Raw genomic sequence first — 21648 nt, forward strand, 5'->3', positions numbered from 1 at the left:
AAAAGAATAGAAATTCTTAACTTTTGATTTTCGACATCTGGTTCAATAATAATCGAAGACAAATGTTTACTTGGTTAAAGAGAACTTTGGATTGGAAGTTAACTGTTCATTGTATCTAGGAGTAAGTCTTTATACTAGCTTCTCAGCATTCATGTTTGTGTTCGGGCTGAATGTGTGCCAGTGAATGGAAAAACAAGATATTTCACCGATGTCAGTATGATGGATAATAGCCGATAAATACCCGAGAGCCATGGTTGCCTATGGTGAGGATGTTAAAGATTGAGAAACAGCAAATCTTGATAGTATAAAGTATAGAAACAATGCCAATAGCCTTGCTGCCTGAAATGATGTATGACTGCAGGAGAGATCAAGTTGTTACCTGCAAAGAGATGAATATAAGACTGCTTGCAACCCTGGGAAAGGAGAATTTATGTTCAGATGAAGCGGAAGTATATCTATATCTACTCATTAATGAGTCAATTTTAAACCAAATGTACAAAAAGAATCAGTGAACGTATGTTCATCAGTGAAGGACTTTCCCTCCATCCCATGAGCTTGATCAAGTCCATCCTTTGATTGGCCAACTCAATAAGAACTAAATCTCAGGATCAAGAACCAAACTTAAGGATGACGTATACAGGATAGGAAGCCTATAGGCATGTCAAAGAGAAAGACCTCGATAGACCCAATATGAAACAACCGATATCGGTTCAATTCACCACTAAAGTCTCGAGTCGAGATGAGATCAAAACAAAGACACGTGAACACCCGACGCGAGGAGGTGAATTGCCCACCTGATACAATATTCAGAGCTTTAAAAGAGGTACTTAAGCTCCGACTTTCGGTTTTTGAGAATTTCTTCCCCCAATCTTTATACACTTTCAAATCTTTCATACAGTCATAATTTTAATAACTCCGACACTATGTCGTCCACAAGAATGGTAAGAGAATCCACCCTAAGGCTGAATCTCCTGCAGAATATCCTGCTGATATATTCTCATAGCTCCACAATGGGCTGGCCCCGTTGCTTGCGTCAAAGATGCTAAGAAGCTCTTCAATCAATGCAGACTTGAAATCCAAGCCAACAATTTCCTTCCTTCAAAAAAATGTAAGAACAATCTAATAGGCTCTCCCTCTGTGCGTTCCTGACGTATTCTCCACAGAGTTACACCAAGAGAACTGCTATTTCATTTTCACATACTGGCGTCAACACAAGAGCCATGAGAGTTTCACCTTTAAAGTTGTCTCACCAAACCTTCGATGAATTGACGGCAAAACTTCCAACGACAGCTATCAGCGATCACATTCTTGTCTCTTTGGATTTCAATACGACATGTCCAGTATTACTCAATAAAATTCTTGGATCAGTTGACGCAGCAACCATGGCATTACCATATATTAAGTCCATTTTAGAGGATGAGACACTTGAAACCAACCCCGAACAGTCATGCAAGCATGGCTTAAAAGGCATCGAACATCAGTGCGCATCTCGCGACCAAGAGAAATTGATGTTGGAGGATCAAACACAAAATGGCTTCTCTTCTGAAGATGGATGCCACTTCCGAAAGTTTTCAGAATTTCCTCTCGAAGTCCAATGTATGATATGGAATTTCTCTATGGAAGAAGACCGCATCATTGAAGTCCATATCACAAAGCGCTGCGCAAATTGGATGATCGTTTATGCGTCCACTGATGCTAAAAATCCAGCACTCCTTAGTGTTTGCCGAGTGGCTAGAGAACGAGGATTGAGATGTTACAAAGCATTGTCTGTTGCAAATTCCTGGAAACGAGACAAGAAGATGTATGACGATAGACAAGCTCTCCTGGGCCTTCCGTTAGACTTTGTTGGTCCTGAAGCTGCAACGACAAACTTCAGGTGCTACATCAACTTCGATCGAGACACTGTGTTCATCAACTCCAGCCATTTTCGTATCTACAGCGATGCTTTGGAGGTTGGTGACAACACTTGGCGCGAAGACTTTGGCTACCAATTCTTGAAAGACCTGTTTTTCTCCACGGCTGGTGATCGAATTCAAAAGCTTGCTGTCGACTACTTATTAGCAGAGAAGTGGTTCGATAATGATCGCAACAATTGGCAATACTGTCAAGTTTTGGCGGCAATGCCCAAACTACAGCAACTCGCCATTGTCTGGACTGGATATCACCACTTTCAGCGTGTAATTCAGAATGAGTGCTGCCGCACGAGACAAATCGAGATTCTGACAGATGAAGCATTATCTGATGAGATACGCTACAGTGCCAAGTTTCCTAGCGATCATCACCATCGTGTACTCAAGTTTCATAAGATGAAAGGCCTAGGCCCATATCTTGGAGAGGGATGGATCAGCGACCGATTTGCTTCCGGTGAAACCTCCATCACTTGGAAGGGCAACATTATTACCGCAATTCAAGAGAATCGACCGGCAAATCCAGCAAATTATCCACCCAATTCGTTTCACTTTACTGCAGAAGGAAATTCAAGATATCGAGATTTGTATAAATTGGAGTTCACTGAAGTCGCCGCCGAAAGAGAATGCTAGAAGGATGTATGGGGAGGTTTTCCTTTTTTTTTTTTTCTTTCTTTCAAAACTACCGGATCGAGTTAATATTAATGGGTTGAGGTGTTCACGGTGACCGATGTTGATCATTGGTGTAATCATGGACTGGATTTCCGGTTTCTTTTACTTGCTGGATGGAGAGATGCTGGGTTCGAATGATGAGATTGGTTTGAGTGGGCTGGTGTTTTAATGTATCGTTGATCTGGCCGTTTTGCCGTATTGATTTCTGAGTTTGCATGAAGTATATTTTTTCTTTTTCGTCCCTGGAGGATGGATAATTTGCGAGGTGTGTTAATGAAAGATGGCGATATCGAGGTCTGAGATTCGAGAGTAACTAATGTCTAATATATAAATAATGATACTGAAATTGATTCCAATCTGATGGTGTGAATGTTGAAGACGTGAAGAGTGAGTGAGTTGTAACTTTGAACTTTTTTCCAAATTCCCCTTCAAGTTGCTGGATTGTGAAAGAAGATGGATGTGATAAGAATTATTACGCACAGATCGCTTGAACTGCGTAGCGTGCATGTGTAACCTGCTAGGACGACGATAAAAAGAGGGCAGGAACGAACAATTACTGAATTGTTCCACTCGTGATATTGTTTACTTCCTGCCTTTTAATGTTATATGTTCTGACATATATAATTGCATGAATATGGTTGTGAGATGATGTAAAAGTTAGTACAGATCAAGCCATTTCAATATCTCTTGGTCCTTCACAAACAGTTGAATGTTGTGACAGATATCGCTTGTTATTGAATCATACAGCGAAGATCCATTGTGCGTGCAACTTTGAGTCTTTCCTCAGAGATTTACTTCCCAACTTCACTCGAGAACTCAATTCTCAGAATCGTGGGGAAAGATAGCAAAGATACCTAAGTAACAGATGTGGCCGGCTGGCCCGGTGGGATTAGCAATCAGAAGACGTGGAATGGATATTGCCAAGCCGAGGTTCCACAAATAGAACACGACAACGACAACAAAAATCAAACAGGAGTGGAGGGAGAATCTTTGACATCTCCAGATGATAAGTGATATAGCATCACTCTATATCACCATTGATTGCTCAATTTATTCTCTTCATTGCGAAGTCATCTTCTCCCAAAAATGGCGAGGTCTCTAGCCTACGGAGGCGGTATCGTTGTTGCCCTCATCGCTATTCTCTATCAGTTCCTCTTCAAACGCATTATATTTGATGTGTTAGGTGTTGGACGTCCAATTTCAACATTCGATGCATTCAACGCAACCTGTGAAAGGATTGATAATCTCGGCATTGAAGGTTGCGAAGATTTGTGGCTTCATCATGACAGTGGATACCTGTATATGGCTTGCTCCGATCTCCAAAGTCGTTTGCAGTGGCTTCCCGCGTTCGTACTTTCCTAGCTCTATACGTTATCCATGACCCTTTTCTCTCATCACTGGTGTGATACCGCTTGGCTGATTCACCAAACCTACCACAGTGCCGACCGTCTGAACATTTCCGGACGAGGTGTAGCAGATAGAATTGGTATTTTGGACACCCGAGGAGATGGCTCTTTGGAGTCTCGTTTTCAGTGGATGACAACCGAAAACTTCTCTGGTAACAATGGAGATGGTACTTTTAACCTACATGGATTTGATATCCGTCCAGATCCGAAGACTGGTACTTTGCGCATTCTGCTCATCAACCATCGACCTCCAATTGATCCTCTAACTGGTGCCCCGCTTGATGCAGTGACCCTAGGTGCAAATTCCACCATAGAACTATTTCATACCCAAGTTGGAAGTATTTCAATGAAACACATAAAGACATACGCAGATCCTGCAATTCAAACTCCCAACCAGGTGGCCTGGGTGAATGATGATGATTTTGTGTTCACCAATGATCATAGCATGAAGGTCGGATTTGTAAGTTACATCAAACTTTCATGGCCGTATAACGATGGACTAAAGAAAACTACAGCGTCGCCATTTAGATATTCTCCTTGGGGGTGGAAGTATTGGACACTGCGATTCACGTGCGAATCACTGTAGTCTAATCCTCTCTACTGGTCTTACTGGTCCAAATGGATTAGTTACAGGGCGTGATGGACTGATATATGTACCAAATACAATTTTGCACGAAATACATATCTTCTCGCTTACCGACGAGAAGACTCTGTTGAAACAAGATACGTTGCAAGCACCATACCCAATTGATAATATGAGTGTTGATGAGAACGGCGACATCATAGCTGCATCAATTCCACAAACTTATAAATGGCTTCAATATATGGATGATCAATCAATCCAGGTCCCTGCGGCAGTCGTACGAATTCGAAGAAGAGGGTCTGATTTTGATCGTTTGATTAAAGAGGGGGTAAGACAAGAGAAGGACCTCGGTAAGAGTGAGGAGGGTTACATTGTTGAAACTATAGTCGAGGATGACGGGAAGGTTTTGACAGCAGTAACGGCTGCTGTTCATGATGTAAGGAGAGGAACATTGTACCTTGGAGGAATTACGGTGCCATTTATCATGACTTGTGAGATGAAGAATTAGAAAGATCTCATTTTAGAGTCTTGAGTGAGTCGAGATAAGTAGATCTCGACAATGTTAAACGCAAGCCATGTCTTTTGCAGTTCTTTCAATGCTCTCTGAACACTTCACATTTTCCGACGTCTGGCTTCATATCTTAAAACCATGAGCGAGGCTCTTAATATGCTTCTCGATCAATGATTCTCATCCCATCTCTTGCATATGAGTTGTGGTGATGGGACGTATCGACGTGATGAAGTCTCACAATCAAGCTTCCTCTTTTCGCCAGACACCGCTTCATCTCTCATTTATTGGTATACCTTGAGTTTTGCTTTGACCTCTAGTTCGCTTACTAGAGAGGACCCAATTACCGCCACTAGCGGAACCGGAAATTTCACTTGTAGTACGCCTCATGAGCTTGCTGTCTTTCAAATATACCTGGTTTTTGCTTGGCGGTTATACATATGGAAGTGCATGTGGAACATAATGATCATAATTACTTTTTCGTTGCATTCCAATGCAACCAAAGCGAATTTTCTTCGCGGACACATTCATGATGGAAGTTTGATGCGAAAATATATAATTGAGAAACTTATGCACAATTAGCTGATTATATCTTCATGAAAGGTGGTCCTACCTCGTTCTCCTCTAAGCTGTTGTGTTTTCAGCCACTTCCTGTACTTCCTCTCAGCCTCTTCGCACAGCAGCCACATGAACCATTCGCCACTGAGCCCTGATTTGCTGGAAGGCATTACCTCAAAAGCTGTTTGGAAACTGTTCAACCACGTGGCTTTTTGTATACCTGAACTTCGCACTAGTAGGAACGATCATCCCATGATTGATCAAGGAAGAATGAGGTGTCATATATCACCACCCACCACTAATATAAACTTTATAATTAATCACATTATTTGGCCAAAACAAAGCTACCTACCATTGTATGGCATCTAGGCAGGTCTGTAGGGACCAGTCTGCCTTAGTGATCACCACTTTCGTTACAGCAGTTACTAAATGTTAGCTCGGATTGACGCACGGTTTCAATCCCACAAAATCACGTTCTCGGTAGTTTAGCGATGTCTATGATTTCGTGCATGAGTACACCCTGATTGTAGCTATTTGTTTTCAATTTCAACAAAATTATGCGTGGAAAAAACAGCGTCTTTCAAGTTCCCTGTATGTTTGAGTGCGTAATGGTGGTGCTAGTACGTTCGACAATTCAAAGTGGAGACTGAATTTTTCAGTACAAGTTTAAGGTTTTCGATGGCCTCTTCGTTCGTTATGATCGATAGCCTAACTTGTAGTTCTGCACATCTCTCTTACTACTCTTCTTCGTACAAAGCCCACAAGAGAAATAATCATTTGAACAACCTCTCCCTAGTTTCCCCCCTCTCCGATAAAAATATGAAACAAGCTAATTAATCACATGACATGAAAAGTTCAAACGATCAGCGCCGTACTACTAGAGTTCAAAACCTGACGTTAGAATCTACACTATAGAATCAAACTTAAAATCATGGATCGACTAATCTAGACTGGAATCTGAGCTTCAAAAGTACTCTTCATATGTCGGTATCACGTAATCAATGACTGTCTCTAGCTATGTTTGGCTCTACCCTTCATCGTCAATTCGTATTCTCCATAGATTCCAGTCTCTCTGAACCTCTATAACACGATTCAATGGATCTCTTCATCGCAGTTACTTTTATCACTAGCTATATCTTGTTGTGATCGGTCGCACTTACCTTTCTTGAAAAACAGCTGTAGCCTTCTATTTCTGATTAGCTCACTCTTACCTTCCTCTTCCTCACTTTTAAACTATCAGTTTAAACCATTCAGCCTATTAAGAGTCTCCCAGAGCTTTTCAAAACCTATCAGAAGATTTTATAATAGACTTTCCCACCAACTTCTACATCATATTGAACATCTAATCTTAGCTTACATTCATCAGTAGCACTTTAAGTTCATTTACTTGATTGACACTGTTCTTAATTTGACAGAATTATGAACTTTCTTCTGGATACAGTATCGCAAGAACTCGTTTCTAATTAGTATATCTTGATCTCCAGATTGTTCAAGTTAATTACTTTTCTAGCGTGCACAATAATTTCACGTCGGTCTCGCCTCTCAACTCATTGTCATAACAAATTTCGTATATAAATACGGCTCCCTTAACAATATACTTACATCTGAATCTCTTTTCACTTCTCGACGCTCGTATGTCTATTATACTCCTCATTTATTGAATAGATCTACATCTTTATTTTAGCTTCAAGGTTATTGGAATGTTTCCTGCACCATTTCATTCCCCAAAACCCTTCAAAAGTTCCAGCTAAGATGGATACAACTCTCGAATCGTCTCAAAGTCCTTTGGATAAAGCTATGATTGATGGTGGAATTGTAAACAACTCACCCGCCACCTCAACCTATCACGAAATGCAGGTCGTTACTCCCGCCGCAAGTTCTGTTTCGATTCAAAGTTCTTCGGACGAAGGAAAGACTAGCGGCAAAACTATCACAACTCCGCCCGAGACCCCTTTCTCTGGCAATACCGAGTCAAATACTAGAAAATCGGCTCCTTCCTTATCGGCATCATCGTCCCCCACATCTAGTTGCAACACTCCTGTGTTGCCATACTCATTCGATTTTCTTGACAGCATAGCAGCCGTAGATTCATACGCCGCGGCACCGCATCCACGGACATACACTCACCAGCTTCCGACTTCTAGCATTCGCACTCCAATTGCTAGGAAATGTGGAAGATGCGTCACAGGCTCTGAATTCAAGACTTGTAGTCAGAGTGTGTGTGATGACTGCATAAAGAATGGTCATGGAAGCGCCACTGATGTATCAATCTTTCGTGCCCGCTTGCTGGAGGAATATGACCAATTTCCATTTTCCATAATGGTCAATGCTACAACTAAAAATCCGGCAACTGGCAATGCTGTCATCGGTGACGATAGCGAAGCTACAAGTAGTTACGATAGTGATGCTACAATCTCTATCGCGAGTGATTATTAATGAGCACGAGACGAGACAAGCGAGGCGAATTGATTTTTAGGGCTTAAGATTCACTACTTGAACGGAAACAAAAAGCCAAATCTACCAACTCTAAAAAAGAAAAACGATTGAAGAAGGCTCATGAGGCACACACGGATCTCATACTAAAACTTTATGTGAAGGAGAAGGAGAAGAAGAGATCCAGTACTCAGCGAACCGAGTTTAGAAACAGTTTGATGGATTTCTGCGGGGTAAAGCGTCAGGGGCTCGATAAAGAAGAGGTTCCCACAACAGATGGTTCGGGGCCCCTACGGCAGGACCTCGAAACCATATCAGATCAGCACATAGTTTCATGGACATTAACATACTGATCCTTACTCCCAGTGCCTTCTTCTCTATCAAAATCGCCAATCTAGGTTTTATCACGAGAAAGGTGTATTGTATAATGGTGTTGTAGACATCGATTATTTAATAAATTGGCACGTAGGTAGTATGGTTTCTAAGAGGATTTATTTCCAGCTAGAAGATTCTCTAAACTGATGCGTATTGATCGCGTATTACACAGTAGACCTAGTACTAACTTCATTGTCATAAGTTTTGGCGCATCCATAAATAAAATTTATATTCTTTCACGGAACAAATACGAAAATTCTTCTTCCAATGGTTTGATCACATCCTGATATACTCCAGCCCTTGTTTCTACATCTTCCAAATTCACCCTCTGACCTGCTGGTACCCACGGCGTATCCAAACATGACTGAATCACATCACGATATCCAAGGGAGCAATCTTCAAGACTCATCACCACGCGGTTCGCGACAGTCAGATCCGTATTTGTGTTCACTTGTTGTCGCTCAGCCTCCGTGCGAAAACTTTCAATTAACCTACCGGTATGTATCTCTATGAGGAGAATTCCTAGGGCTAAGATACTCGGGTTGCGATGAAATCGGTTCAAATCAACAGGTGGATGTTTCTCATCTATGGCAGGATCGAAAACTGTTGATAAATAAGGCCGTTCAAAATCAAGGGCTCCGGCGGTGCCATAAAAGAAGAATATGTGATTTTTGCTCCACTCCTTGTTCTTCCAGTAACTTTCGTGCAGCTGCAATAATGAATGTGCGAAAATGACTGCCAACCTCCTTTTTATTATAAGGGGTAGTTTTGTCGACTTTTCTAGTACTGCTTGCAAAGACTCGGTTTGTGAGGCTGCTAATTTGGGTAGTCTTTTGGGAGTTGAGCGCAGCTGCCAGAGCATTTCGTCGCTCCCGGTATCTTCTACTAAGAGTTGGAGGCATTGATCAATGGGTCCTCTACATCCGACGGTATCACATATTTTCTGTAGGAGGGAGCGGTCATCTTTAACAGACCCGCTACAGTCAAGTAAAAGAATGTTAGTAATGAGCTGTCCCAATATTTGGTAGGGCAATGAACTAACCCGTTTGATCTCACAACCACGGTTCCTTCTTGCCATCTCCCCAATTGCATGTCTTCTTGAACGGAAAATAGGAAATCAAAATCGATCTCTGTTATCACTGGTTTCACCGAATTTCCTCGAGCTTTTAAGCAGAACTGTGCTTCATGTTGAGTTGGACAATTGCAACCCCAACATTTTGCAAGCGCCTTGTATAGCTTTTGTGAGAGTGTCCGCAGATGAGATAAAGGAACGTCTTTTGCTCCAGACGATAACTTTTTGGTAGCGGGTTCCTTTTGTGCTTGCTCTGTCAAACGGAAAAGTCTCTTATTCCACGTCGACAAGTTCTTCAGGCATATTTCCCGATCTTTTTCCTTTTTCCAAAACCGTATTCTTTCCTTGAAAGTACTGGTTGTATCGCCTTTCTCTCTATCAGCAGCAAATTCCGTCAATTTACTGAACATCTTGGATTGCCCCTACACTTCATCAGCTGTGAATCTTCTATATATTGATTTCTATACTTACAACATCACCCGATAGTATATGGATAGTAGAATCCTTTATTAACTGGGAAAGCAACTGAGCAATTTTGCCCATCACGTGTAAAAAAGTATCCAAATCCTCCTGAGATCCAAAATGATCAAAGAGTGCTTGAGCAACGTCTGCGTCAGTTTTCCAGGCCTCCAAACGAATATCCATCGTCAGCTCAGCCTTTCGTTTATCAGATAAATCGGGCAATGATTTGATGACCCCTAAAGTTTGACGATCTAACTGCACGATTTCCCAATAAAATTCGTCATAAAAATCCATGAGCTTTTCATCGCGTTCTCGACGAGAGACTGTCTTTCGAATGGTCTCAACTCCATGTGAGTATGCTTTTGCGCCCTCAATGAATAGCGGAAGCACGGCTAGAACTAGCCCAGTCACTTCGATACCACTCATAGTTATCTATGTCGTTCAAGAAATCGGAAAATTATAACTTCGATATTCGTTCCAAAACACATTCTGATGATTATGAGGCAGACTTCTGCGTCTACAATCAAAAATCATGGTCTTGGATAAGCAGCCTTGGAAACTTTCCTTTTGTGGCGAAGATCCCGGAAGACAAGACCAAGGGCCAAATGATTGGTGAACGTGAACAGGCAAACCTGCGGCTTGGGAGTTTATCCCGACGTTGCACTACAGGCATGTTACGAATCCACTTTTTTCCGCAGCGGCAACATCCTGCTCTTCTTCAACAATTTGTTTAAAGGATGGCGAGTGCAAAAAAATAGTGCATATGGTTTACTACCAGGAGATAAATTAGTAATGTCGCTACATGCGGAACCGCGACAATCCCCTGGAGATTCGATCGCTGAAATTGCTAGAAATGTGGCTACGGTATTCTCACGTGGGCGGGCTAAACAGCTCGAACCCCATTTACGATCAGAGTTAGAAAACGAACTTGGAAGATTCAAAATTTGGGCAGGGAACTTGGGTGTTTTTGCTCCAGGTCGAGCATCGGTAGATTATCGACTTCGTGATGATGCTGATGTTAAAGAAATTCTGATTCAAATGTTGGATCGCCTAAGACAAAGCACGAAACAAGCAATGGATCCGCCGGTAATACTAGAGGAAGCGGAAGAGGAAAGTGAAACGGATGATAGCTCAGATTCATCATCTGAAGATTCTATGGCCATTAGTTTGGACAATGAAACAGATGCGGGGTCCGAAACGGATAATTCACCCAGCCTTCATAGTGCTGATGTCGTAGCGACAGCTCTAAATACGATCAAAGACACAATTACTCGCCTTTATAGGCTTTCTACTATTATAAAAAAGCCTAGCTCAGCGAATGAAAACGTGAAAGTGGCAAACTTCATAGCAAAAGATGAAGTTTCGGCGGAACTCGCAGAGTTCCAAACCTCCGTCCGCTGGCAAATAGAATTCCGACTCCCTGATGCCTCACCAACCTTACTGAATAGACTGGTAGAAGCTGCAGTATTCCGAAGAAGAAAGTTAGAATACCGGGAGCGACATAAAGAAAAGCTTAAGCAAGGTGTTGAGCGTTCGTTCGCATCAGATTTGGTACTTCCACTTATACCCAAAAATACAGTAATTCGGCCAGCAGGAGCTCAGCATAGAGGTACGCCGATTCTTAGACAACAGGCAAGCTCGGTCAGAGGTTCTATTAGTACTATGCAGTATTCTGCTACTGAAGCTTCATCTGTCAACCGCCTCAAGTTTGCTTCTTATCCGAAATCAGTCGCAATTTCTGGGATAACAAGGTCAGCTGTTGCCCGTCGAGAACAGCTAGATATTCCCGCCCCACCTTCGAAGTCAGAGGGTGAAGTCAAGGAAGCAGTCTGTCCTTATTGTTTTCGTATTGTTGACAAGGAAGATATGATTCAAGCCCGTTGGAAGTAAGTAATCTCTTTATTCGGAGTTGAGAAAGATCGGCTGATTGTTTACAGGCGACACGTACTACGGGATATAGAACCATACGTATGCCTATTTGATGGCTGTAACAAGTCAACAGAATATTTCGCAACGGTAGAAGACTGGGTCAATCATATGCAATGGCAACATGCCGTGGTGTGGTGCTGCCAGGTGCCCGGTCACGAATCAACAGTCTACCGCTCTGAAGAAGAATTTAAGCATCACTTACGCGAGGAGCATAAGAATGCTTTCAACGAGACTCAGCTATCCATGATTGTGAAAAAAGCTTCGCAGCCCGTTTCGGACCTTTTCGCCTCATCTGCTCTCGCGTCCAATGGCAATGAAAACGAGTCCCATACAGCAGGAGCTTGTCCACTCTGCCCATTTTCGGTGGATATTCAAGAACATAATGCATCACCAGGCAGTTTGGAAGTAGCAAAAGCATCCCCACCTGTGTCCAAAGAGCTTTGCGACCATATAGCTGCCCACATGGAAGCCATTGCTCTCCTCTCGTTACCAGAACGCGACGATCTCGATGATGCGAACACTAATGAGCGGCAATCAGAGAACACATATCATAGTCTCGACCAGGATACCGTGGATTTACCACCAATAGCATCCATTATTGAAAACGACGACGACGAAATAAGTCCAGATCATGCTCATAATTCAATAGGGCCCACAAACTCGGAGTTTACATCCAGAGGCGATTGGAATTACATTCTTGAAGATAAACAAGTGAAGTCGAGGCAAGATCTGGAGCCGGCTCGGGATCCCACACTACAAAAATTTGTAAGAAGAGCCAGACGAGACGAGATGTTTCGGCGATGGAAAATCGATAGGGTCCCTCCTATCGTTCTCTATGACCCCGATGGAATAGAAACCAGTCCAATTATTGATGGGACGCAGGCATATTCCACGGCTGATGAGGTGCCTGATATGTTTTTGAGCAACGTGGATAACTTCGAACCTTTTGTCGAGCATTATTATTCCGTTTTCAAAAACCATTCCCAATTTGCCCTCGCTTTCTGGGACCATACGGCCTACAAATGTTGTTTTCTTGACGACTACTGTCAGGAAACATTCAGGGATGAAGAATCTCTACAAATCCACTTTGAGACTTCCCATTTCCAATTCACCCGCATCGATCCATGCCTTCGAACGATTTGCACTAATTGTTTGACTGTTGGTTTTGAATCCACTTGCAATTGTGGTGGAGATATGAAATTGTATATTGTTGGGAACTACATTCGAGATCCGTCATCAGAAAGTACTGTCCAACATACACCAACTCGTTACATTGACACAACCGGAGTATCAGATTCAACAGATAAGGCTGTGATGGAGGAGGCAGATAGAGCTTATCGTGAACGCACCAGGGCCAGGAGAATTGCTGAAGAAGAGTTGCGTTCCCCCATTCTGTTCTTGATAAGTAAATGGAATAATGCCCAGCCATTTGTCTGTATCTGTTAAATGTCTCAAACTGAGGTGCATATAAATTTATGCCAGCAGTTTCGTTTGGGCACGTACCGGGCGGCCTTATGTATGTGAATGTTGCCATACCAAGACTTAGGCCGGGAAGGGATAGATGTTCCTCGATGTAGATAAAAGATCAAAAGCCCATGAGGTATTGCGATATCTTTTTACATCAAGATCTTACTGCTAAGAACCTGATCCCTTAACAACGACCTATTTAAACGATGCATCAGGACGACGCATCATTGATATCAATCGTACATGAATTTATGCATAGCCTCTTTGACATAAAAACGCGGGACACTGTCATCGGATTATGATTGGTCGATGATCCACAAAACCGCTTTCGGATTCGTTTAATTTCATGCGCCCTCAAACTTACGGCCGTTGTCAAAGCTGGGCTCATCTGAGTTCTATGCCAAACATATTTTAGGAGATTATTTTGACAGAGGCTGACACGAACACACTTGGCTATTTCAACGTCTGCCAACAAGATTCGCGGATAAACGATAGACGGACAGTATTTGACCCGACTTGACACATTCTGGTCATTGTTGATTGTATCGTCCGTAGGAATGAATGCAAATGCGGCTGCGCGAAATACACCATGATGCTTACTTCTTGTAATATTATCAGAATGAATGAACATATATTACGAATGGAACTTCTCTTCAAATGGGCACTTTCATCTATTCATTTGTACTATTGCTTCAGTACAGCTATCAGGTAAATAGACAATTTCGCTACTATTTACAATATAATTTTGATTCTCTTCCAACACTTATATTTGTTACGGCATTTCATTCTATATAAGTCAAAATGCCCGGATCACTAAATTGTACCTCTATATCCCCAGAGTGCCCCGTTGAAGCCACTATCTACGGTTACACACCCTCCCTAGGTTTCAACGCATTTTTCCTCGCCTTTTTCATCCTAGCAGCTATCTATCACCTAGTTGCTAGTATTCGTTACAAAACATATTTCTTCGGTACAGCTATAACAATTGGCTGCCTGGGCGAAGTAACCGGATATATTGGCCGAATTCTCTTACACAACAATGCATGGTCAGACATCGGATTCGAGATCCAAATCTCCTGTCTTATTTTCTCGCCTAGTTTTGTTGTCGCTAGCGTGTATATTACGCTTCAACATATTGTGCAAACTTTTGGCACAGAGAAATCGAGGATTCCCGCAAGATTTTATACTTGGGTGTTTATTACCTTTGATATTCTCTCGTTGCTACTACAAGCTATCGGTGGGGGTATCGCTGCCAGTGCTGGTGAAAATGAACAGACGAGAGATTTGGGCACGAATCTTATGATTGCGGGTATTGTGTGGCAGGTCTTCACTTTAATTGTTTTTGCCGCCTTGGTTATTGATTATGTTCTTCGAACGAGAAAATCATGGGACCGAGTGCCCGAAGAAACGAGAATCATGGCTGCGAAAAGACCCTTTAAATTTTTTTGTGTTGGAATCAGTGTGGCTTTCGTCACTATTTTCGCGAGATGCGTGTATAGGATTGCAGAGATGGTTCAGGGTTGGGCAAATCCAATTATGCGGGATGAGGTGGGCTTTGTTGTTATGGAGGGATTGTAAGTTTTCCGTCCAGCTTTGTGTTGTGAGAAACTAATGAGTGTAGTATGATTGTTATCGCTGTATCATCTCTTGCGATCTTTCATCCTGGGTGGTGCTTCCCGCAAATTTCTAAAGGGGCTGATGCCAATCTTGTCGAAAAGGTAAGAATGGATTCCAAGTCTGAGTCTTTATGAATGGAAAACATAACAGCACAGTGATCTCGTGAGCGTTTGGAGTATATGGATAATACGACGGGTAATGCAATGACGCGGCGTTATTGCAATCTTGAAGCTAAATGATCAATTATATAGACCTGCGGTTGAACAGATTAAATGCGTTCTAATATGAAGTACGTTGAAACACTTTTAAATTGCCGACATTGGATTGTGGTTGGTGTGGATTTCGCTCAATGTGAAATCGCACAGCACCAGTACCACACAGCCTGGCAAGCTCTGAAAACTATGTCGGTGATTGTAAAAACTACGCAGTTTGAATTGTCAACATAAACTTCTACGCGCTACTAAATTTACGTCCGGAAGGGATCTCCTTTTGTGACCACTAGATCCATACTACAAGGCGTATTGACACAAGTTTCCATTTCTATTATTCTCTTCTCAACCTGATTTCTCCTAACCCACCCAAACCCCAGCACTATCCAGACAGATATAGCATACCATACCCAAACACTATCTTGCAAAGTGTAAAACATCAACCGACTCCAAGACGTCCAATAAAAATCTGAATTGTTGCCAAACCTCAAGTCGAGAAATTAAATCCAAAGAGAGCTCAACAGATTTTTAGGACATAGAGGTACATATCACGCTCAAAATGAGATGGAGCTTGGGATGTGGAGATTTAGCAAGCAAGAAGGAACGGTCAATGATACAAATCAATAATTCATTAATCCTGAGCGGCGAGTTGGGAAGAAATAATAAGACGCAGATGATAATGCGAGTGAGTCGTATTATTGATGTCATATAGATCGAAAGACCTGGTGCCATAGGATTATATCTTATTATGATATTCTCCAGCCATTGTCTAGGAATTCTTGGAACATTTACATATGCCAGCTCACCTGTGCCCTGACTGCCATGAGAAACTACGCAAACTTCCTCCAGTCCGAGGGACACACACTGACATCATTGCTCTTAGACCCAAATCGCCGCCACTGCGAAAGAGCAAAAGGCCTTGTCTGAAACAACTATTTCAGAGCACACAAGACTGTGGTATTGCACCTTGTATCAATTACTTTGTGATATCAAGATGACCAACGCAAAAGGAAAAGCTGGAGGAGCCCGGCATACATGACTTTGGCAACGGATGTGGGGAAAGGGTGCTGAAATCAGCTCCTGTCACCAGAAGATTGATCAAGTATACTGCTATGGTGTGGCAAACACGTACACTTGATTTATAATGTCTATCAAAATATGAATGTTAACCCTTCAAGGGAGGTCTATCAGTGGGGGCACATGAGGGTTTGAAAGCTTTCTGCTTGAAAAGTGAAGTATTGCGCAAAGTCTAGCCACTATGTTAAGCCATATTTTCAAGGAAGGTTTCGGGTGAGGGGACAACATATTCATGTGATTAAATAAACGGAAAATCATTCATGTCTCTTGAAACACTTCTCTAATTCTTTCTCAAAGGAGTTGAGCCCCTAGCAAATGCAGAATCGAATAAAAAGAGCTACGTTTCCCTTCTTTGCCTCGCTAAGAAATAGAGGAAATTGAAACATGGAAAACTCATCAATCCGTCGGAAAACCACCAGCAAGAGAAATTCACGAACAGCCTACTTCAACTTCCAAGTCATATGCCTACGAGGAGTCAACTGAGCATCCAGCGAAATACATATCATCGTTCGCGACCACTTCGAGCTGTTTCAGTATTTGACCTCCATCTGCACGTGATGCTGTGATCCAGATGTGTTTGCTAAACAAAACTTTTGCATTTTTCCCTGGGACCTCGAACTTTTCTGTCACCGTCGACTCACTAAATTCGGTGAACGAAGAAGAACTCTCGGAGGTAAATTGATAATTGAGACTGACGCTGTATTCTACGCATCCAATGCCAGAAGCGGCCGAGACTAGAAGTTCGAAGTCAGCAATCGCTCACCCTGGATGAAAAATGAAGGGAAATTTATATTAAACATTGAATATTGAAACAGAATTGATTATCATGGAAGTAAGATTGGTCAATCAGTATGGATTATACTCACTCTGAACACCCGCAGAGTGTGTCATTGACTCAGATTGTGTCTTACTGACGCCATACTTTATTTCTTTTTGGCGAGAGTACGTGCCCTCGCCACCATTTACCCAAACGCCCTCGACTTTCCATGCGATTGATCTGCTCAAATCAATAAAGGGGTTTTGGATAAAGTCGAGGCTTCTTTCATCTTTACTGTCGAAGAAAGAAATGAAAGGCAGAGCAACGCGACATTGCTCGCTAAATGAATATTGATCTCCTGTGGTGGGAATTTCAGTCGATGAGATCTTAGGGACCGAGGCCTCAAATCTCTTATACTGTTTCTCGTAAGGTAGTACCGGAACTAAAGCATAGACTGAGTCGGGCTTAGAGTAGCTCTGATGTCCTCGGAAGGTACCAGCAGTGATGGGAATGTTCTTGTCACCCATGCCTACAATGGGTTCCGGAACTACTTGCCACACGCTACAATCATAATTGCCACCGCCTTTCGAGTCGTCCCAATATGGGCTGGTAGAGTAGACAGCACGCTTTGTGAGATCAGCTCGTAAACACCAGACTTTGTCAGTACTTGGCTGTTGATCCCATGTCGTCTTTGTGCAATCCAAGACAACGTCACCCATCGACAAATATCCCGGTGGAGGAATTGGTCTCCATGTAGAGTTATCATACTTTCCCCCCATTCCTTTAGAGATCCAAATTCTCGTGTAGCCAGTTGGGGATTTGACTGCGGGGTTTGAATCGCTGGTGGCCCCTACGAGGAGGGTAGCTTGTTTCTTATTGATATTGTTGTAGTGGTCAACGCCGACAGTGCCCAAGGGGCGCATACCTCCAAAGTCTCCAGACTGGGACTTTGGATGCCAAAAAGTAGCGGCTTTAGCTGCACCTGTACCTGTGTCCGCCCAGACCCATTCATACTCGGAGGTCAAAGTGACCTTCAGATCACCGTAGGTGCGGGTTTGGTTTGGCATATTTACCGAAGAAAAGAGTGAGGCTAGAGATAGGTGTTGACGTTGATAGATTGTTCGGGATTAATCAATGAGTACAATTAAATTTTTGGTTTGGCAGAAAGATTGATCTGAGAGTAGCAGATATGGCTCTCATATAGCTACTGCCGGTGATCTACGTTGAGTCCCTTTCAGTACGACCTCTCGGACCTTAGGGGTAATGATTTACCAGGGTAGCTCTTTCCATATCAACCAGACATTTACCATATCCTAGCTAGTACCCCACTTTCATGGCATTGGAATGAAAAGAGTAATACTATAAATTCCTATGCCTGTACTACATGACTCTCGTCTCTGTAAATGGTGACACGCATGGCACTATGAAAGACATATGCAGGGCAGGGAGTTTGATCAAATGATTCAGATTCGTGTGAACTTCTTGCACACTACAATTCAAGTTCCTAAATTGATGCCATTATGACACTCAAGAGAGATATTCTGGATGTTGCGTGTGAGAGCATCACCAAGACTGTAGCTCCGTTATCTAGTCGGCATTAGCGTCATTGTAGGCGCCATTCAGCTCGAACAGATTAAATACACCATTAGAAAGTGTCCAGTAAGTATAACTCTAATACTTTGTCCTATAGAGATTCGAAGGAATGTTTCCAGCTAATCGATGGGTAGTTACTAGGGCTTATTTGCGCTATTTTCCCGGAACGACTTAGGGTGGGATTTCGATCAAAAGTATATTACTTAATCGTTGTTCGCAGTGATCAACAATCTTGACAGAGCGCCATGTGTGCAGCATATATTGCTTGTCTGTCATGTCAGGTGAGACTGTAATATATCAAATGACGTTTGAACACGAAGAACCTTCTTGCCACATTCATTATGCGATATCCCATCGAATATTAATCTGACTTCTCGACCCATTTTGAATCTATCGAACTGCACAATTGGTATGATATGATATAAGTTGCCACACGTTTTTGCTTGATCTTGGTGTAATGCATGACATTGGAACATTGATATGATGATCATTTTATAACCCTAGTATAGCAGAAAAAAGAGGCCATTCTCAGCTCTTTGCCTGACTCAATACGTAACAGTCCTCACTTTGAAATTGATTATGGATGCTGCTGTTGATTGAAGAGGATCACTCTGAACGGAAAAACGGGCACACCAAAGCCGCCAAAATCGAGACTCTTTCTAAAAGACTTATTATTTTGAAATTGAATAACAATTTAGAAAGATACCATAAACTATGGGCTTTTCAATATTTAACTTCAACTCAAAGTCAGAAATATTGATTATTTAGCAGTGATACTGTCTTTTTGATGTGCTGGTTACGTAGTTCAGAGTGAGAAAGGCTAGTCTAATGAAGCGAAGGTAGCATTTATGCGCGCCTTCACTTAGTGGTGTCCTAAAGCGACGACCTGCAGAAGCTGAAAAATGTGATCTCTTGTTTGCATCTTCAGGTGATGTGATTCACTTGGTACTCGGCCAACGAGCCGGCTTCGACGAAGAGAAGTCCAGGCTCTTAGCTTGCAGAAAAATTCCTACTATTCATACATTAGACCACCTTCAAAAGGAAATTGATTAAACGAGAGTGTTTTTGTACTTAGTGATTGATTACTCACGCTTTAATAGATTATAAACTAGCCACAACCTACTTGATTATCACCACCCAAAACTTCAAACAAATTTCGTTCGTAAATTGATTCTAGACCCGCGGAGCGAATAATGGCCTTAACAAATGATCGGCGAATCATCTATTGCGCGGTAGATAATTCAAAATCTGAACAAATGATCTGTGGGGGATTTGTACATTATTTGTTGGTATGAAGACAAACTTGGATTACTTGTAGATTTTGAAATACAAATAGTTCGCAAGTTATCTGTAGATTGTTTGTAGAGTATTTGTAGATTAAATTATCTACAGATAATTTGCAAGGCAGGTAAATGCTTTGACAAATACTCTGCAGAGCAGGTAAAACCTCCATCGAGTAATCTGCGAAATGGTTGATCTGTATATTACCCGCGGGTACGGATAAAATTTCCGCAGCCTAATTGATTCGCCCAATGTTAAGAGCCCAGATCTAGAAGGACTACGCAGTGATCTAGCAGGACTATGAAATGGCACCATGACGTAGTGTTGCCAGCATTTTCTATGCTGAAACATAAGAAGTGGTCTACGATTAGTTGAAACTAGAATCTAGTGAAGAAGAGACGGATGTGTCTCCGTCATAATCCTTGTTTCTATATTTACCGAGAACCTTTTCATGCAAGATTTCTCGGCATCGTTATCTAACTCTGCGGGTCGATGAATGTGGAAGCACTATGTAAAACTAGAAGAGGATAAGCTCAAAGGGAAACGATCGATCAAGGTTTATAGATAGCTGAGAAAAACACTACTATGGGTTATGAATAATGAATTTGGATTAGATGGACCTAAAATTAACCTTAATATCATTGAAAATATTACCGTTTTACTCAAATTTTCTGAATCTATATTCATTTCTTAGTTTCAAATGATTTGTTTCAAGAATATTATACACGAGCTGACATATCTATCTTTATAAAAATTCCCAAAATCATTCACGATGATAAATGTCAGAAGGATCTAGTGTGAATGCCAAAACTTTCCCCTCTAATTTGCATCGCTATGAGGGGAATTACTTTGCATGGACATTTTTACGCAGCTTGACTCATGTATTTTTTACTTGTGCTTTAGTACAACGTGGGGCAGGAGAGTTAACCAGGTTTATCATGGACTCACACAAGCTTGAATGGATAGTTCAATACATGGCACCTAGCTTTCAGGCGCTCTTCTTGTTCTAATCGTTCAGCTTCTCGCGGACCATCTTCGCTCTAGGGAAATTGTTACATTCAGTCTAAATCTTTGCTAACGTGGGAACACATCACCATCAATTTATCACTCTCGCGCTGTCTCACGAGCTCAAGTTTGTATCGTTCTAAAATTGCGAGGGCATGTATCGAGTCGAGCACCCCTCACACTGAGTTTTCAATCCTTGAGCGGTCTCTGCCACAGAGCTACCCGTGGTGGAAATACATCTTTGTTGATCAATTGCTACTCCGAGCTTCGCACATGCTATCCACAGGAATGTTCTGTCTAAGAGCTTCTCAAAGGCTAATGTTCTTTCTGGCTGCCTTTCCTGTCGAAGTTCACAGGCGGTGCTTTGAAATCATGCAAGATTGTTTTTCCACGAGTTGGCAGTTAACAAGCTTCATGAACCTTAAGGTGTGTTAAAGTATACTTAAACACAATATATGTGGATGCAAGAAAAGTTCAACCACCAAGTCGATGCACATAGTGGAATAGCCTCTAGGATGGTTTATATGTATCCTCTCCTGGCTCGTACAGTTGAAATCATCTGCAATTCACTTGACACTGTTTGATAAACAGCCGGTAGACCGGCCAATTAATCACAAAAATTGTGGGTTCTGTTACGGTATAATTTCTCCTTGAGAGCTTTTCGCCAGAGAGTCTGTAAGTGTTTTGGAATAGTCCCTATTACAGAAAATATTAGACGTAAGATCCCGTTTTTGGTA

General features: G+C 42.0%; 7 protein-coding genes across 7 annotated transcripts; 5 read left to right on the top strand and 2 right to left on the bottom strand.

Moving 5' to 3' along the window:
• Positions 1–923: 923 nt before the first annotated feature.
• Positions 924–2540, top strand: Bfra_006652 (uncharacterized protein; the record flags this gene model as incomplete). The annotated part of the gene is made up of 3 exons (XM_037337021.1): positions 924–941; positions 1004–1108; positions 1164–2540. The coding sequence occupies 3 exons, from the start codon at positions 924–926 to the stop codon at positions 2538–2540; spliced, it is 1500 nt and encodes a 499-aa protein (XP_037198387.1).
• Positions 2541–3665: 1125 nt separating this feature from the next.
• Bfra_006653 (putative serum paraoxonase arylesterase protein) lies at positions 3666–5076 on the top strand (the record flags this gene model as incomplete). Its single annotated transcript, XM_037337022.1, has 3 exons — positions 3666–3925; positions 4019–4445; positions 4501–5076. 3 exons carry the CDS (start codon positions 3666–3668, stop codon positions 5074–5076), a joined length of 1263 nt encoding a protein of 420 aa, XP_037198388.1.
• Positions 5077–7386: 2310 nt separating this feature from the next.
• On the top strand, positions 7387–8070 carry Bfra_006654 (uncharacterized protein; the record flags this gene model as incomplete). Its single annotated transcript, XM_037337023.1, has 1 exon — positions 7387–8070. One exon carries the CDS (start codon positions 7387–7389, stop codon positions 8068–8070), a length of 684 nt encoding a protein of 227 aa, XP_037198389.1.
• A 598-nt stretch (positions 8071–8668) lies between these two features.
• Positions 8669–10402, bottom strand: Bfra_006655 (putative intracellular serine protease protein; the record flags this gene model as incomplete). The annotated part of the gene is made up of 3 exons (XM_037337024.1): positions 8669–9419; positions 9485–9936; positions 9986–10402. 3 exons carry the CDS (start codon positions 10400–10402, stop codon positions 8669–8671), a joined length of 1620 nt encoding a protein of 539 aa, XP_037198390.1.
• A 106-nt stretch (positions 10403–10508) lies between these two features.
• On the top strand, positions 10509–13351 carry Bfra_006656 (putative transcription factor c2h2 protein; the record flags this gene model as incomplete). The annotated part of the gene is made up of 3 exons (XM_037337025.1): positions 10509–10588; positions 10675–11862; positions 11914–13351. 3 exons carry the CDS (start codon positions 10509–10511, stop codon positions 13349–13351), a joined length of 2706 nt encoding a protein of 901 aa, XP_037198391.1.
• Positions 13352–14173: 822 nt separating this feature from the next.
• On the top strand, positions 14174–15123 carry Bfra_006657 (putative sphingoid long-chain base transporter rsb1 protein; the record flags this gene model as incomplete). Its single annotated transcript, XM_037337026.1, has 2 exons — positions 14174–14946; positions 14994–15123. 2 exons carry the CDS (start codon positions 14174–14176, stop codon positions 15121–15123), a joined length of 903 nt encoding a protein of 300 aa, XP_037198392.1.
• Positions 15124–16740: 1617 nt separating this feature from the next.
• Bfra_006658 (putative duf946 domain-containing protein) lies at positions 16741–18099 on the bottom strand (the record flags this gene model as incomplete). The annotated part of the gene is made up of 2 exons (XM_037337027.1): positions 16741–17009; positions 17142–18099. The coding sequence occupies 2 exons, from the start codon at positions 18097–18099 to the stop codon at positions 16741–16743; spliced, it is 1227 nt and encodes a 408-aa protein (XP_037198393.1).
• Between the last annotated feature and the right edge of the window lie 3549 nt (positions 18100–21648).

The sequence above is a fragment of the Botrytis fragariae genome (genome assembly GCF_013461495.1).
Source record: "Botrytis fragariae strain BVB16 chromosome Unknown tig00000000, whole genome shotgun sequence".
In the NCBI taxonomy this organism is placed as follows: Eukaryota; Fungi; Ascomycota; class Leotiomycetes; order Helotiales; family Sclerotiniaceae; genus Botrytis; species Botrytis fragariae.